Source organism: Dermacentor andersoni, chromosome 9 (genome assembly GCF_023375885.2).
Source record: "Dermacentor andersoni chromosome 9, qqDerAnde1_hic_scaffold, whole genome shotgun sequence".
NCBI classification, from domain to species: Eukaryota; Metazoa; Arthropoda; class Arachnida; order Ixodida; family Ixodidae; genus Dermacentor; species Dermacentor andersoni.
In genome coordinates this window covers 75,816,991-75,834,598 of record NC_092822.1, presented here as the reverse complement: position 1 = coordinate 75,834,598, position 17,608 = coordinate 75,816,991, and the positions used below count along the sequence as shown (strand labels likewise).

At 46.6% G+C, this 17,608-nt stretch overlaps 1 protein-coding gene across 1 annotated transcript in view; it reads left to right on the top strand.

Moving 5' to 3' along the window:
* The window catches only part of LOC126527822 (major facilitator superfamily domain-containing protein 4A-like), a 393,450-nt gene that overhangs the window by 363,425 nt on the left and 12,417 nt on the right, over positions 1 to 17,608 (top strand). The window contains exons 2-10 of the mRNA XM_050175674.3: positions 1,627 to 1,822; positions 5,025 to 5,249; positions 5,869 to 5,986; positions 6,927 to 7,030; positions 8,396 to 8,488; positions 9,661 to 9,741; positions 11,422 to 11,569; positions 14,406 to 14,476; positions 17,294 to 17,411. Of these exons, the coding sequence (XP_050031631.1) occupies positions 1,627 to 1,822; positions 5,025 to 5,249; positions 5,869 to 5,986; positions 6,927 to 7,030; positions 8,396 to 8,488; positions 9,661 to 9,741; positions 11,422 to 11,569; positions 14,406 to 14,476; positions 17,294 to 17,411 (1,154 nt within the window). The remainder of the gene's footprint in view (positions 1 to 1,626; positions 1,823 to 5,024; positions 5,250 to 5,868; positions 5,987 to 6,926; positions 7,031 to 8,395; positions 8,489 to 9,660; positions 9,742 to 11,421; positions 11,570 to 14,405; positions 14,477 to 17,293; positions 17,412 to 17,608) is intronic.

Here is a 17,608-nt window from a genome sequence, read left to right as displayed (position 1 = left end):
CTCGCTTTCAGAAATAAACGATCCTGCTGCGGTCTCAGCGGCCATTGCTTTCTGCAGCTGACCTCAAAGTCACGTGACCGAGGTCCCGGCTGTGTTGTGCCCGTTATGTCGTTTATTTTTCTTGTCGCTAATGTGTATTAACGTAGCGAAAAAAGAAAAGAGAACAAGATTTGAAGAGCTGAAAGTTGGAAATTAAACCATTAGCCTTACGTTTTCATTTTACCTAGCCGATTTGCGGCTTACTTGTTTTGAGACCCTCATACGAAGATCTGACTCGAAATTTCGTACCTAAATGCGTGGGAAGAGAGAAATAATTTTTTCGGCCACCATTGTACCGAATGTCAAGAGGCTTGTTGAATTTAAAAGAAAAAGGTAAAATTTAGTGACTGCAACAAGGAAATCATTTATTTATGCCGTCAATTTCTTTACAGGAACTCTTGAACATTTCAAGACTGAGAAGAACTCGCATATCGAGTTTACAACTCTGTAACTCAGCAATTATTATTAATATCACAATTTTGCAAACTCTGCCAATAATACATCTAGATCGGACAAAGTTGATCTATTAGGCACAGTCTGAAATGTGCCTTTAATTCGTGAGCAGTATTCTTACGAAACTCTCGTTAATATTGTAACAAGTTCAGGTAAGCTGTAAAGTTGTATCTCATGTTTGTCCACTTTGTCTGCTCTAACGTATTGACTTCACAGAAATACAATGTCTGTTTTTAGTGCAGAGTTACGGATTTGTAAACTTCGTGCTCCTTTTTCCCGAACCTGTCAGTTTCTGGTAATTGTTGCAAGATACTTGAGGTCATAAACCAAAACATTGTTTCCTATAATCGCTATAATTTAACTTTCTTTGTCAAATGCAACAAACTTTATTAAATTGGCCCGGTGGTTGCCTCATAAAATGCATTTAAGTAGCCTGAATCTGAGCTGGCCTCGAGCTATAGCTTCCTCTTAAAGCGACACCACTGAGGAAGAGTAACTTAAGCTTTGTTAGTAAGTGATGATATTGCGTAGACATGGCGAAGTGACTGCTGGGATCGGAGGCTCGGTAAACGGGAAAAGACGCAACGACAAAAAAAAAAAAGTGGGTTTGCGATGCAGGCTTGAAATCCCCTCACCTACACGATGTACCGTCATTCATTCTGACGGCGTCTACAGATGTGTATATTTTATATTCTATCGGTAAAGAAGGCCTACATTGCATCCTAAAGGAACCCGTAAGAGTTCAGCCCAACAAGCTTCGAGAATGTTTTGCAGTAAATAAACTGTTACAATGCGAAGAAACACTTTCAAATTCCTTACAATACACTGAGGTACCCGCGCTGAGGTTTCGGAAGGGAAATTTAAGGTGAAAGGACGGGGCGAGTAGAGAATGCGCTTTTTTTTTCTAGTTCTAATAATGAAGCTTTCCTGTAACGTGAATCATAACATTAGTTTTAGGCGAATGTTTAATCGTTCGCAAGTAATTCAGCGTGCACCCGCGTCTCTGTCACCTGTTTCACGCGTTTCAGCGGTCGTGACAAGCAGCCCGAGCCAACTACCACAATTGATTGATTTACTGACCATGGAATATCTTTATTAGATCATCAAATGTACATTTCGCCACGACACGCGCAGGCTGACGCCCAACCTTACGCTGGTGCTGGGCACGGCCATGATGACGATGACCATGGCGCTGATCCCGGTGTGTCACGTGCTGGCCGTGCTTGCCGTGGTGCTGGCCATCATGGGCTTCTTCATGGGGTGCATCGACACCGTCGCCAACGTGTACATGATACGCATATACTCCAAGGACGTCTCGCCGTTCCTGCAAGTGAGTGACGCTCCCACATTCCACAGTTTTAGCATGCTCACGCGTAGATGGAGAGAGAGAAAGAAAGGCAGCGAGGTTAACTAGACTGTGTCCAGTGTGCTACCGTACACGTGGGGAGGGGTGGAGTGAAAGAAGATAGAATAGAGAAAGTTTCAAATTATGCGCTTTCACTGGACGATGTCCAGCGTTCTTACGGGCGGGCAATTAAATTTCTCGATTTCGGGTGCATAGAAGAAATAGCTCGTGTGGCTTTCCAGACTGGTCAACTGTGAGGCAAGGTCCACAGGACCTTTGCTTTGATAAAAGCCGATCGTGTAGTCTACTTTAGGGATGCTGGGGAGTCTGGCATTGTTCGTCCAAGCGGGAGCAGTGGCAGATGAGGCGAGCGATGTTGAGTTGTGATTTCCTATTGCAGAAACTTGTCTTGTCTGTTTTTCCTCCGATGTGCAGGCATAATGGTAATTAAAAAAAACAATGTCATTAGTTACAATGGTGCTGCCTTGTGCGTACACTCTCTCTCTCTCTTTTCTATCACCCTTGGGACGTCCATCGCCTTCGCCTATTGAAATGTAGACATGGCTGAATGTGTACGCATGCTAGAAAAAAAAAGAAAGAAATGTTAAACGCCGAACAAAGCAATGCAATTATCTTGCACCAACGTGAAAGTCGCGTGTGTCAGATGTATTTTTGTCCACGAGAGGCCAACATGCGCTTCACTCAAGGAAATTCTCGCTGTAGCTTATATTTCGAACGAAACAGGCTGATTCATGACGTTCAGTAGAAGCACCTACAGATTGCAGGTGAAGTTGCACAAAAACAAATGCAGAGAAGGAGGGGGGCGGTCAGGGGATGGGGGGGGGGGGGGGCTCCGCACTTACCTCAGCAAGAATCAGTTAGGGATCTGACTGCTTGCTTCGCAGATTAATTATTACATAAACCCAAACATCAACATTTATCGAGAAATTCTGTAGGTGTGTGCCGTTGGAAGTTTTTGAGAACGAATCCAGCACAATCGAGTAGTGCTATATGCGATTCGAATAGAATCAAATATCAAATATTTTTCGAACAGTTCGCGAATAATGTACTGCCTTCTCACTGTTAATACTAAAAAAAAATCACAACAACAGAGTGTCTGCCATTACACTGCAAAATATAATTCTTGCTTTATTAAAAACATAAGCTTGGGCAGATTAATCGTATTTTCGCTGCGTCGCCACTACTGCAAATGATGCCGGTGCCGGTAGTCATTGGAGGACTGAAAAGGGAGATCAAGAAATCTGGAAAGCGCCCATTGAGAAACAGGCCTAAACGTTGTGATTTTCCAGAGAAGTTAGGGCATGAATATTTTAGAGTTTTTCAGGAAGCGCTTGCACCAAGACGGGCTGTGCCATGAGTGCCTAATAATATTATCGCTGAAATTTCTACGCAACGCTGTGTTTCTGAACAGAGAGTGAAGCCCAGAGTTCTCATTGACAGTTAGACTAACGTCAATGTAGGATGACAAATTTGCATAAATAACGCACGTTTGTCGGTGGTGAAACAATATCGTGAGCCAACGTAAGTAAAAGGCGTACGCTGAGAACCTCGTAGCGGCACTACTATACATGGCTAGAGAGAACTGTAAGTGAACTGTAAGGGACTGTCCCGAAAAAAAAGGAAACTTTCGGGAAAGCGTTCAGGACCTGCGTGAACAGCGTTCTCTCTCTACCTGTTGACCGAACATCGGGCAGTCTGTGACGTTGTTTAAAAAGCACTGGCTCCTCTGTAGGTTCGTACCGTCGTTGTGTGGCCTAAGTTTCCATGCAAAACTTACCCCGCCGCGATAGCCTGGAGGATATGGCGTTGCGGGGTTGAGCTGGTTGTCGCGGATTTGATTGCGACCATGGCGGCCGCATTACGACGGCATCCAAATGCATTAACGCTCGTGTACTTAGACTTAGGTACACGTTAAGGAATTCCAGGTGGTCACAATTAATCCGGAGTCCTCCACTACGGCGTGCCTGATAATCATATCGCGGTATTGGCGAGTAAAATCACAGAATTTATTTATGCAAGGTTATTTTCCTTCGTGCTGTGTTCCACCTTCTGGTCGTTCCGTGTGAAAACGTAACGAATAAATAGTGTCATAATGAATAAGTTCTAGAGGTTGTTTTTAAAAGGCGTTGTGAAACCTTTGTGGCACATGGCTAAGGCAAAAAGTAGAATGGCGAAGACTGGGAACCCAACACCACCAGCTACAGGGAAAAAAGAAAATACAGTGTCGTAATAGAGTTGCTGGTTAGCCAGAAAATTAGAGATCGTTGAGCCTGTCCTCCAGCAGCGGGAATTCAGCGCTGTGCAGTATAGCAGACTTCAGTGCTTTTAACCTGACTTAACCAAATGAGCCAACTACTTTAAAATGCCGGGCCAAAGATGGAAAGCTGTGCATTGTCGTCTACCGCGTTCATTCAAGCACAGAAGAAGGAAAAGCTGTAAGGGGGATCAGCACGTAATAAAAACTAAGCCAGTAAAGTTCGGCCAAACTCCACCGCGCTCAGCGCAAGCTCTTAAAGAAAGACAATTCGGGGGCGACAGCAACCCGTGACTATAGTGATCCAGTACGTTGCAACGAAGGCAATGAACGTGTACGTTGCAACAGACGACCGAGGAGTAACAGGCTTATTTGGAGAAAATGTGCACATAAGCCGCGTTTACACGAACGCGACCGTAGCGCATCGCGTTTCCAAGCGCACTTGGGAAAGGCGATAAGACGCTGTTTACATGTAGAGCGTTAACCATGGCGAGAACGTCGAGCCACGCGCACAAGTCGGCTCGCGCCTGTAAATCTGCACTCGCCTGGCGCATCAATGACATGCGCCTTCCATTACCGCTGTCTACATGAATGCGGTGAGATAGAAATGCATTGCGAAGCGTCCATGTCGCATTCATGCAAACGCGGCTATAGCTGTTTCAAAGCTCCCGAAGAAGTATGCGTCGATTAAAACCTATTGGAAACCAAACACCCTGGTCTTAGTCCGCTGAGCGAAAAGTCACGTGCTGGACCGACTTTTGGAGGCGCAGCAAAAGGAACCAGTGAAGCGGCGGCTGGGAAACAGAGGTTTGCTGCATGTTGTCATTCGTCCCCTTTCCTTTCCTCCTCTTCCCCTCACATAAAAGACCTATTCCTTCTAGTTTATGTATCGCCACATATTCCTCGATGCAGGCGCTGCATTTCTTCTATGGCATCGGGGCGTTCGTGAGCCCGATGATCGCGCAGCCGTTTCTTCTGAACGAGGACTGTTCAGTGTTCATCGACAACAGCTCGGACTCCATGCTGGACCAGGAGGACATGAATCCTTCTGGGGGAGGCCTTCCGGCGACGTCGCTCGCCGAGGCTCAACGAAAGACGCACATCGACTACGCCTTCTGGATCATGGCCCTGCTCATGGCGAGTGCCACCGTCTTCTTCTTTTGTTTCTAATCTCGCTCAGCTGGAGTAGAAGAGAGATGAACTCTATTATAGGAAAGATAAAGTTTACTCTATCTTGCGCTCAATGTTATTGAACGTCGCGATCAGTAAATGAAACGGTAGCACTCTTACTTCGACGTCGAACTACTGTGTGATGTGGTCTAAAAATTTGAAGTTTTACTTGCAGCAGTGCGGTGATCACCAAAGGAGATGCTGAAAATGTTCGCCACCGTGTTGAAGACATTTCTGCACACGACGATGCATATTGTTAAATACTCGGAGGAGGGCTGCCGGAGTTATCTGTACAATGCGGCGGGTGATGCCAGTCTGTAGCTCCTGCAGTGCGTGAGGATGCTCTCGGGCGTTCTCTTTTTTGAGTGCAGCCCACAGACGCTATCGGACGTACTGGTCTGATAATCGCAGGTGAAACCGCGGTGTCATTCACTATCATCATAATATTTGGGTTTATTTTCTCGCTGCACAGCTTCTTTTCGGACAGCTAGTATTTTGAAATTACTCGAGTCTTTTCCCACCTTTTGAGGGGAAATATATTAAACAATAGAAGTCACGGTGTTGTTAACTGCTCTTCTATCCGCAGGTCCCAGTGGTCCTGTTGGCTCTTTCTCTCGTGGGAAAGCAGTGGTATCGGCGGCGCCTTGCCTCCCAAGATCCAGGAACCAAACAGGCCTGGTACGAATCCGTGGACGATCCATCCGGTAAGTTGGCGGGCTTGACTGGAATGGTCAACCATACACACGCTAACAGTTACTGCTTGGTTTCCTTCGAACGTACGCAGGCTTTCTGCATTCAAGGAAAACATAGTGAACTGAGTTTCAGAATTTAGAATTTCAAACCCTTTTGTGCATATTTAGATTCTAGTTGAGGGCTTATGGATTCTAATTTTCTTGTTTATCAAACGCTAGAAATGTCACAAATTTTATTTTTGAGTTATTTGTCCATCCTTAGATCACTCCACAAGCATTTAGCATGTATTTCAATTTTAACGTGTCGCGTGCACTTCAATGACAAATTTTCCGCTCGGCCCCGGCTTCACATAGTGGCATATTGCGTGCATCACTATCACCAATCCATAATACACTGTTTTTTCATTTGTTTTTTTGCTTAGAACACTTTAGAAATGAAAGTCCACAAAAGTTACACGAATCACATAACTACAGCCTGACTATATGCCCCGGCGGAAATCATTTGCAAGCCAAAGCAAAGAAACCAATTCACTAATTAAATAAATTATAATAATAAACTTCCTAACTACAAAATCTGTCGCACGTGTTTGTATAGTAGAGCTGAAGGAAATCGTCAGAAAAGCCTAGCTCCGCCTTTCTACCTTTCATAATGGTCATGGAAGCCGAAATATACGGCTTGAAATTATTTTTTTGAATCTTTGATTACGCCCGCAGCATTGCGAAGCACAGCTCGCGGTGCAACCTTGTTTTCTCTAACAGGGTGGCGCAAAATGACACCAGCTAGATGTTCAATGTCCCCATCAAATTGGTTCAGAACAAGCGCGTGATATTACGGTACCTGCGACATAATCGGTGCGAAATAATAGCTGATGTGTGTATAACTGCCGAAGTTCGTCGCAGATCCCCGCATAATGTTCTTTTATTCTTTCCTTCTTCCGTACTGTCGCCGCAGTACCAGCCATCCCGGACAAGACGGGAAAGGCGACTGGTACCTCACAGATCATTCTGGTTGCCCTCCTCACCGCGGCCATGATGTTCCTCTATGACGGACTTCAGGTGATGTCAATGCGCTTCGATACAACAGAAAAATTTGTCAGACAGGTCGTTTTCAGTGAGCAGGGAACCTGTCGATCGTTTGCTCTGTTAACACGCCACCACTTCCTGGCGCCAGCACCAGCCGAGACGAAACGTATGACTACGTTCTAAATCTTGTTTTTGCTCAACATAAGCACAGAGAAATATGTTGTACGTTATTAGTCTGCCTTGGATTAACAGAGATTTTCCTCTGTTAGTTCAGCTTTTCCATCCTCTTTCAAAATATTGTCTAAATTTGTAGGAAGAAGTCAGTAAAGATGGTGCAATATTCATTTTGTTATTTTTGCGCAAGGACGTTTTAAAGAGAGCTGAAATATCGAAACGGAAAATAAATCAGGTATCCCACAAGCGGGAAGGGCAAATGCGAACAGGATATTGCGTATGCGTTTGTGTTCGGGGGGGGGTCGTGTGTGTGTGCATGTGCGTTCATGTGCGTGCTCCAGGTTTGTGTGTAAGTACGTGTGTCGGTGTGTGTACTGTGTGCGTTCGTACGTGCGTGTGTATGTGTGTTCGCGCGCTGTATGTGTGCCTTGCCTGTGCGTTTGTGTGTGTATGTGCTTGAGTGCGTGCGCGCACGCGTATGTGTGAACCATAGGCAACCCTCACAGCTGTTATCACTGCTTCATTTAGTGCGACAGAAAGATAGCAAGCGAAGCCCAAGCGGCACGATACACGCCAAGAGCGCACAGTCAAACGACCCCGCATGTTTGATGTTTTTGCGAAGCCAGGGTCGCGTCACCCGCCGCGGTTGCTCAGTGGCTATGGTGTTGGGCTGCTGAGCACGAGGTCGCGGGATCGAATCCCGGCCACGGCGGCCGCATTTCGATGGGGGCGAAATGCGAAAACACCCGTGTACTTAGATTTAGGTGCACGTTAAAGAACCCCAGGCGGTCGAAATTTCCGGAGTCCTCCACTACGGCGTGCCTCATAATCAGAAAGTGGTTTTGGCACGTAAAACACCATAAAAAAAAAAAGGGTCGCGTCGGCTGAACGCGACCTTTTCCGGGCACGACACCACGTGCAGGGTGCACAAGCGACGCTCGGGCGCAGAGAACAAGTGACTGTATTGACGTGATTGAACCGACGCCAATGAAATCCTTCAAGTGCAATAACGTTCAACATTCGGACTGCCAGGCATCGGCTTTTGAAGGGTTTGCTTTAGGCTCTTGAGTTTAATATCAGAGTTAGTTTCGTACCTGTACGCTCAGTCCATCAGTAGTTCTTTGCAGAAACTGTCTTTGTTTATAGTTTGGTATTAGCAAATGCAAAGATAATGACGCCTAAATGATTCGTGACTCACACTGACCCACCTCTCCCTCCTTGCAGGCTGCGTACGGCGGCTACATCTACTCCTACGCCGTGAAAGGAGCTGCGCGTCTTCCAAGAGCCGACGCTGCCTACCTCAACGCCCTCTTCTGGGTCAGTACACGCCTTCTTCCGAAGAAGCCCGCTTGGAGTCGCGATATTCGACATTGCACTGCGGCCGGCACCTGCTTGTGTTACTGAATCAGGTGCTGTCGAAATAGCAGCTTCTGCCAAACAGCGGCGTGACAATGGGGTCGATATGGCCAGTTACATTTAGAAGGAATGGAATTTGCATACTGTGGCAGAATAAGTCATATTAGGTAAAGTGATTTCTACAGCAGCATAAGTGTTCTCTATACCATTAGCTAATTGTTTTACATACGCGTTTCACTCAATTCGTTGTGATTTGTGATGCAGGCTTCCTTGCTTTCGCTAACTGATGTTCTTGTTGTAGTACGAAAGAGTGAAGAGTAAGGTATATTATACATGGTTTTTCTCCTATATTCGCACAATGGCTAAACAGAGTATAAGCACTGAAGAAGAAGTCGCTTTTCACAAAATGTGAATAAATTTCATATTTTGCTGCCAGGAAATCTGATAAGAAATGAAATCGATGCCACTACACTAAAATACGCTTTTCTGGTATTGCTTGCTGCTTCCTGTCTGTAGCGTCAAGCAGAACAGACCAAATATCTGATTTGCATAACACTTTTTACTCGCATTCCCTGAGTACCGCACGTCCGGACACATCACAGCAACCCAGGCCGCACAAAAACCGCCGGAGGTTTGCAGACCGGGCGCGTTTATATCGCTTGGCGAGCCAAGTGCGCAAGGAGCTCACGAGGTGGCGCCCTACAGCTTGAGCGCTTTAAAGACATGGGCGCTTATGAGCGCTTGGGATGCCCCGCAGCAGGCTTTCATTGTTCGATAACACAAAACGTCACACAAAAGCCCACGCCACGACAGTATCGAAGCGCCCTATGAGCGCTTCAAGGAGGCATCCAACTCCGTGCGCTTTGAACTGAGCTGACGTAAGTGGCTCGTTATAGGTGAGGAAAGCAACGAAAACATAAACGAAGGAAGAATGAGACGAGCTGCCACCTGAACAAGTATAAAGGCTATGCTGGCGCGCACTAGTAGATCAACTAGAGCGCCGGTCTAGAGAGTTAAAACAGAGTATAGAATTCTAATGACGTTGGGCCGCACTTGCTCTGAGAACTTTTACCGGAATCGGACGTGATCGCCCACTGTTCCTGTTTCCCATTTCCGTTTCCTGTGCTTCGCAGGGCATGTTCGCGATGGGTCGGCTCATATCCATTGCCCTGGCCACCAAGCTGGCCCCGGCCCTCATGCTGCTGTGCAACGTGGTGAGTTCTCATTGCCACCATACCACGGTTCGTTCATCACTATGACTGAGTGATTGATTTTTTTTTTATGCTGCGAAGGCTTCCGACGCCACAGAGCGCCCCCACTAATGCTTTGGTAACATGCACAGGTTGAAAAGCCTGATCTGTATTGCGACTTTCCTTAAAGTGCGTCACTTAGCTCTTTCAGTGTCACTGACGTACGGGTATGTTTCCGCGTTTCTGTCCCGTCATGTAACTGACGTACCCGTACGTTCTATACACTCTCCAGCCGAATGTACGCAGTACACCACGAAGTTGGCGAGCTTCATCTAGTTCCGCAATCTGTTGTATATATCTAGAAGCATATATTTCTTCATCTCTGTGGCTTTGCTCAGACGACATTTTTGTTAGTGCGCTGCGGGACGCACGCCTTCGTGGGCGTAGTTGCACCGGGTGAAGCGCGCAGCCGCAGGTGGGTACGGTGGCTCCCAGACTTTGCCCACTATTGCGGCGATTCCTCGTTCAGATATTCGCGCCGTAGCGCAAGGCCACAACTCTTGCGTGCTTCTTCCACCTGTCGTACGTTTATATAAGGCTTTTTTTTTTTTTTTACCCTGACATGGCAGCGCTATCGCGGAAGCGTACATGTCAGAACAAATCTAGGCAAGAGAAAGAAAATGAAGACAGGAATGTTAGGACCACACTGAGAGTGCATTTCCCATTATCCCAGTCATTTTAGAGCGCAGTTCTATGACGCCCGCTCTTGCGGCGAGCGTCGGCGTCGTCCCTCGGCGTTCTCGTAACCATGCGATCGAGTACAGCGAAGGATGAAAGAGCGAACGCAAAGTTCGGATGAAATACGACGATATCGAAGATAGCGTGAAGAGGAAAGCTGAGGAGGAATGTTTTGGACCTGTCAGCAGTCAGTGTCAATGTTGCGTTGACTATACTTGGTAGGCGCTGATGGATGGGTGGGGTTGCCTCGTGGCAAACGTCTAATTAACGTCTATGGCCGTGTTGAGACGTAACAAGGCCTATACGGATGTCACAACTACTGAACGGTCTCATAAACTGGGCGTGCGAGTCGTTCATAACTTACGATTAAGCTGAAATGGCCCCTCTGGCTTACTGTGAAGAGGGAACGTTTCCTGAGCACGCCCAAGCAGACATGTTTATGTTTCGCACGTCCGAGCTTGCCTCTTAATTGTACTGTGAAGAGTGCACCGCTGATGCCGCACGCAAATTTAAATGTTGTTCATGTTGAGTAGAAACCCATGCATTTTCAGTAGTATTTGAGGTCGCCCTAGAGTTCTTTCTCAGTTTTCAGGAGTACTGAACGGGGCTTATCAATATCGCGGTGGCATGCCCAAGTATATTAAGGAGAGTTCGGTGCTCGAAATTCTTCGTTTGCTCCTCCTCGTCGTCATCGTCATCAGCAGAAAACTGTACAAAGAAGAATAAAAAAGGTAAAAACATGAAAATTGGTGATAACTGCTATAAGATAAAGCGTGCATGGTCAATTGAGAAATGCTGGCGCTTACCGGGGTGCGATAAGCCGAGCGCACAAGAGCTTCATTTCTATGATAGTAATAGCGCGAATGAATGTCGCGCTCAACGAAATGAGAATGCGTTACGTTGCACCCTGGTGATATCGTGGGCGGGTAATTCTTGTCTCACGTTTTCTCTGCCTCTCGTGCACAGTGTGGTTGCACGCTGGGCGTCACCCTCATGCTATGCGTCCCCTGGAGCAAGGCCGTGCTCATCATGGGCACCATGTTGATGGGCATCTTCATGAGCAGCGTCTTCCCAACCGCACTGTCGCTCGCCGAGCAATGCATCTACGTGTCACGTGAGCCATGCGTTTTTGCCTTCTTTTGGCTGCCTCATGTGATCATAGGATTTCTGCTTAGTTTCTGCATACGAGTGCACATGCCCTTCGCAACAGAACACATTTTACGTGCTTTATTTTTTGGCAGTTACCTGAAAGCTCATGCTGTCTTTTAAGGAGCACCTGAGCGGCTATTTCCAATGGCGAATTCAATCGAGTGTGCAGAGATGCTTACAGATGGATGTTCAACATTGTTCGTAGTTGTCGAGTCGTAAAGTGGCGCACAGCAATCAACAGTAAAATGTACGTGCGTTGCTAAATACTAGCGTTAATATTTGCACGGTCCTGTAAAAGAACTAAAAAAGAGCAACTTTAACGACAGAAATAGAAAGACATGGGCCGAACGACCGAACAGGGGGAGCTTTTACTAAATGATGGCTCACTTGGGCAATGCAAAAGAAGCGACAAAGGTTGGGGCACGACTGCGTATGTCGCGTCCTCTAGAGCGCAGCTCTTAGAGCGTCGGCGTCGGTGTAACCGAGTGAACGAGCACAGCGAAATATGAAAGCTAACGCGGAGGGCAGCGAGTGATTAAAGACGCGAGGAGAGAAGCAGAGGAGGAGGCTATGGTGAAAGGGTGAGAAGAAAAGCGTAGTGTGGCGACGATGGCTAGGAGATGGCGCTAGAATAGCGCGCGTCGCCTGGGAGGTCTGTTTGCGGCGGCTGCTGTGAATCGTGCCCACACGTCACCCGCGAGCTGCCTCTCGCGTTCTCCAGATTAACGAGGCAGTCGCGCCACACTTTGCTTCGTTCGCAACGTGCCACACAAGAACAGACTGTCCGTGCCAGCCAATATATCGCGAAATGAAAACACTTAGCTGAGCTCAAATTTCGCATTATGGAGTATCGTAATCGTCGGTGAACTTTTTATCCAGTGAGTTCTTGTCTCTGTCATGTGTCACGTTTCCCAATAGACATACGTACATTGTACAGAGCATTACGGCAGTGACCAGTCTCCTGAGCACATAACGCAAATTTCGCTACACTTTAGACCACTGAAAGGTGAAATGAGCATCTCTACATGTTGCTTTACACGTGAGACAATAAATTAATAAGAAACATTAAGCCGCATTATTGTATTGCAGTGCTAGCGCTTTTAAATATATCACCTTCTGGTGAAAGCAAAGAGACGCAAGCCAGTATTAGAAGCGAAAAAAGAAGCTTCGTGCAGTATATCAGATGCTCTAGTGAATAAACTTGTTCACCAAACAAGCGGGTAGTTTTTTCGACAGTCAGGAAGAAATGCTGCTTTCAAGACAGGTTTTTTATCGTCTAATTGACACTGCCTCTGCTTTAACGTTGACATGTCACCTTTCGCCAATTATGTACTCTGTGGGCGACACGTGCATAGACCATCATTGCGAACAAGCGAAGTTAATTGACGACAAATGAAACTGCAAGCATCGCTGAGGCGAGAGTGTACACGAAAGAATAGGGATTGTTTATTTACTTTCGACGGGACGAATAGGTTAGCCATGCGTATGGTTGTGACGGCGGTCTGCAGCGACGGCCGAGACGTTGAGCATAGGCAAATTAAGCACAAGAACTCGAGAGGTTGCTAGAGGGTTCGATCACGTTTCACTAGTCCCCATCGGTGTATCTTACAGGTGTTCCAGGGAAGTGTTACAGACGTGGTCCTGTTTCGCGACGCTGTGGTTCCACGCATTACAGCAGGGGTTTCTCGCAGTGGTATATCTCCGCGCAGCACTGCCCCCCCATCCCCCCTTTTCTTTTTTGCCAGAATATTTGATAGTCCTTCCATCGTAGCCACCTTCTGGCACACCTCGCCATTTGCGCTTGCAGGAGTCCTTCAATAGTTCAACGCTGATTAGCGGCTTGAAATAAAGCACAGCATTAATCCTAAGTAAGCTCTCAGATTTCTTACTGTATACACAGTAAAACGTTTTACATTCCTTAAGGTCTTAAGGTCTTACGTTCTTCTATGGCTGATGAGCTTGCTCTGAAGGCTGTAAAATGAAATTACTTTACACAACAGCGAACTCTAACTGCCCTTGGAATGAGAATAGCCGAAGTTTAAAACTCCGTACTTACTATGATCACCTAATGTGCACCGAAGCATCTTCACACGCAAGTTTGACGGTGACAGCTATAAAAGCTTATTTCATGCAGTTCTTTTGCTGTCTGTTTTCGTCTCTTCATATTTACTTACCCCAATAGTCTTCAAAAACGAAAACTTCATTTGTTTCTTTCCGCAATGGAAATGAAGGATATTAGCCGCATGACGAACGCAAACCCTCAGAACACGAAAATTCTTACTGTGTTCTGTTATAGATGTTTAATTTCGTTCCCCGGGACACTGGCAAGCAGCAAAATCATATTACCCCCCTTTTCAAGATATCATGGGAGCAAAACAATGTATTTCTCACTGCGTGCTCTCAGCCGCCGCTGTCATTTTCTTCACCCACTTCCGCATGTCGCAGTGGTCAAGGCTTGCGGCCAAAAAAAAATAAATAAATAAACTATATATTTGATAGCGTTTCAACTGAGGTGAGTGTGTTTTTAAGCACGAAATTGCGGCACGAGGAAGCTGGTGTCTCAAGCTGATGAAGAGTCATTCAATGTTCATAATGCTTGAAATATTTAAAAAATGAAAAGGTGTTTTTCAGAACATTTCGGCTGCAATTGCTCGCTTCTGTTCCCAGGACAGTCGACGCAGTCTCAGCGAGCACAAAACATGCCAATCATTTGAAATTGTGATGTAATTACGGTTGGCGTAAGCTGAACTTGTGTCGCTTTTTTAAAAGTGATTTTTTTTCTTGTTCTGATACGTTCGCAGCTCGTACAACAAGCACGCTAGTCTTCGGCGCAGCACTGGGCGAGATGTCGATGCCTGTCATCTTGGGACACGTGAGTGGTTATTGGCACATCTCATTTTCTTCTCGCTGCTTTTAATGCAGCCTACGACGTGATCACAGAGAAGTTGTTATTGCTATACCGAGCTTTGTATCCTTCCAACTTAGCTATATACCAATGCATCATGATGTACAGAGAGACAGAGAGAGAGAAAGACAAAGAATGGGAGAATTCATGGAAGGAATTTTGCTTGTGGAGGGTAGACGAGGCGAGTGGAGAGAGTGCCCCGCTTGGCATTGGCGCTTGCCGCCTGAAATAATAGGTTCGCGGCACTGAAATATTTCTATCTCGGCTATTAGTGAGGCGATTTGAAAACTTTTAGTGGCAGAACGCTCCCTAGAGGACACGTAACAACTTCCAACGTATAACCAAAATTTGCTATGGGGCTTGGTGAGGGGCCCTTTAAGTAACGCAGCAGGGCCTTCATAGTGGATCGCGCTGATGTTTTCAAGGATGTTCTTTTTCTTTATTGGGTGTTTGTCCAGTTGGTCTAGGGTGGCTGAGGGGGCTGCTCTTTGCAAGTTGAAACGAGGGCACTCACAAAAAAGGTGCACGATTGTTTCACTGCACCCGCAGAAGTCACAAAGTGGGCTGTTGTCCATTCATATAGGAAAGGAGTACGCATTTGAAAATGCTACTCCAAGCCATAGACGAACTAGACGGGTACAGTTGCATCGTGGAAGGTCATGCGCAATACGGTATGAAGGCGTGCATTTGTGAATTCGGATGAATTCCATTGAGCCAATGTTAGGTCACGCGCAAGTGCGGAAGGTTTTTTTCGCTGCGTCGGCTCTAGAAAGCGGAATGGCAACGCAGTTCACGAAGTCATGGGCAGATCGGGCAGCTGCGTCTGCTCAATCATTGACATGTATGCCACAGTGACTAGGCAACCACTGATATATTTTATCGGGTCCTCGGTCAACTATGGGATGGTGGACTTCTCTGATCTCTGCGACGAGCTGCTCATGTGATCCGTGGCGCAGTGCTGAGAGTACACTCTGTAGTGCTGCCTTGGAATCACAGAACAATGACCATGCATGGGGTGGTTCCTCCTGAATAAAATGAAGAGCCGCACGTAGGGCTACCAGTTGAGCAGCTGTCGTTGATGATACATGTGACGTTTTTAGCTGCATTCTGACGGATTTTTCTGGTATCACCACAGCGGCAGCTGAACTTGTAGGTGTGACCGAGCCATCGATGTAAACATGCACGCGGCCGCTGTGCACGTCCTTAGGGCTTGAGCTTGTAGTCCCTGAAGTACACTCAGGTTTGTTTTGCAGGTGTTACAAAGCACAGGGAGGCTGTATCTTTCGAAACCGAGGAACAAGGCGTTATCAAGCTGCAGCATTGACCGTACCGATGTGCCCTATGGCTTTCCGCCGAGAAATTTGAGACGTATTATTGTGACCAACCTCCTCTTTAAGTATGAAACGTGCGGGCTCCATGATAGGTCACGGTCGATAGTCACCCCTAAAAACCGGTGTTTCCGTGCGTTTGTAATTGCTTACCCATTGACCCTTACAGAGCAAGGCATCATTGCCTTCCGAGTGAATATAACAAGGCAGCATTTTCTCTGAAGACAGCTCTAAGTTCTGTTTTCGCAAGTGCATTGATGTTAACGGAGCTGCCTTTCGTAGCCTTGCTCGTACCTGCAGTCGTGTTTCAGCAGACGCGCAGATGCAGATGTCGTTAGCATAGATTGATACTTGAACTCTGTTGGGCAATCATCTGACTAGGCCAGCGACTACTAGGTTGAATAGCGTCGGGCTCAATAGCGTCTGGTTTTGTGGAGTACCGCCTTGCGGTACTCCACAATACCTTTGGTGTTCAGTCATGGCGCCATCTAGAAATGCATGTCGGTCACATAACTGCAATGCCACTGAACAGTGCGGCCACCAATTCCGACTTCAATCAGAGCCTCTATAATGTCATACTGTAGTACATTATCATAGGCGCCTTTTATGTCAAGGTATAATGCATCAGTGAGTCGTTTCAGACGTTTCTGATATTCAACAAACGTGACATAGATAAAGTGATGGACAGCCTGGCACAAAAGCTTACGGGATAAAGGATTTTCGAAAAAGCAAGAATAAACTGAATTCCCGCAAAGTCAGGGCATTTAGCCTGGACCTCAAAGTGTCAGTTTGTCGTGTAGATTTTACGGCCCGCACGGTGAGCCAAGAAGTTAAAGCGTGATGCCTAAACGGAGCGCAAATTCACGTTTGTTGTGGAGCCTGCATCCCGTTAAGTTTTGTTGTGGATTTGCGCGTCTGCCTTAAGGGGTGATGACATTTTTGCCGAGAAGTATAATAACGATGCGCAGTTTAAGAGCGTTTGGCCTCACATTTACCGGCCGCAGCGTGCATGGGTTTTTGTAAAGCAAAAGCTGTTGAAGATGAGCAGATAACTTAAACAATTACTTACATTGGGACTTTCTTTAATAACCTCACCTAAATAACTATTTATGGAATCAAACGGCACGACAGCAAACGACCAGAAGAACATAGCATGCTACGCTGTATATAACCAAGTTAATCACTAAGATAAAAAGTTTGTTCAGAACGAGAAGACGCTCAACTGTGCTACCATTATTGTCCCACCTAAATAGCATGTCACGCGCGATTAGTACTGGTTGTGATAAAACCTTTCTAGTTAACTGGCAGAGCGACCAGTGCATATTATTGCTACCGAGCTATAGGCGTGTGTGCTGCCTTGTCCGTCCACAGCATCTTCATTGATGCTGTCCTTTCATTCGGATTCTATGATTAATTCGTCGATTCGTTCAGTAATTCATGCCGTTTGTGTTTGCAGGAGTTCCACCGCATAGGACCCACGGCCTTTCCAATCACCTGCATGGCCCTATGCGTGCTCTCGTGCGTCGTCTACGTTGGCCTCTGGGCTGTAGGCCACCAGCTCACCGGAGGACGAGGTGTGGGACACGTGCCACCGGCTTCGTTGCTACTGTTGCAAGGCGCGCCGCCGCTTCTTAAGAGTACTTGGCTAAGAGTTCGAACTGTCAGGACAAACGCCTCGTGTCGTTCGACAGCTTGAGAGAACGGGCTTTGTGCAAACTCTTGTATCGCCTACGTTTCGAAGTGACCTACACGCCCCGTTGTCTACATCGTA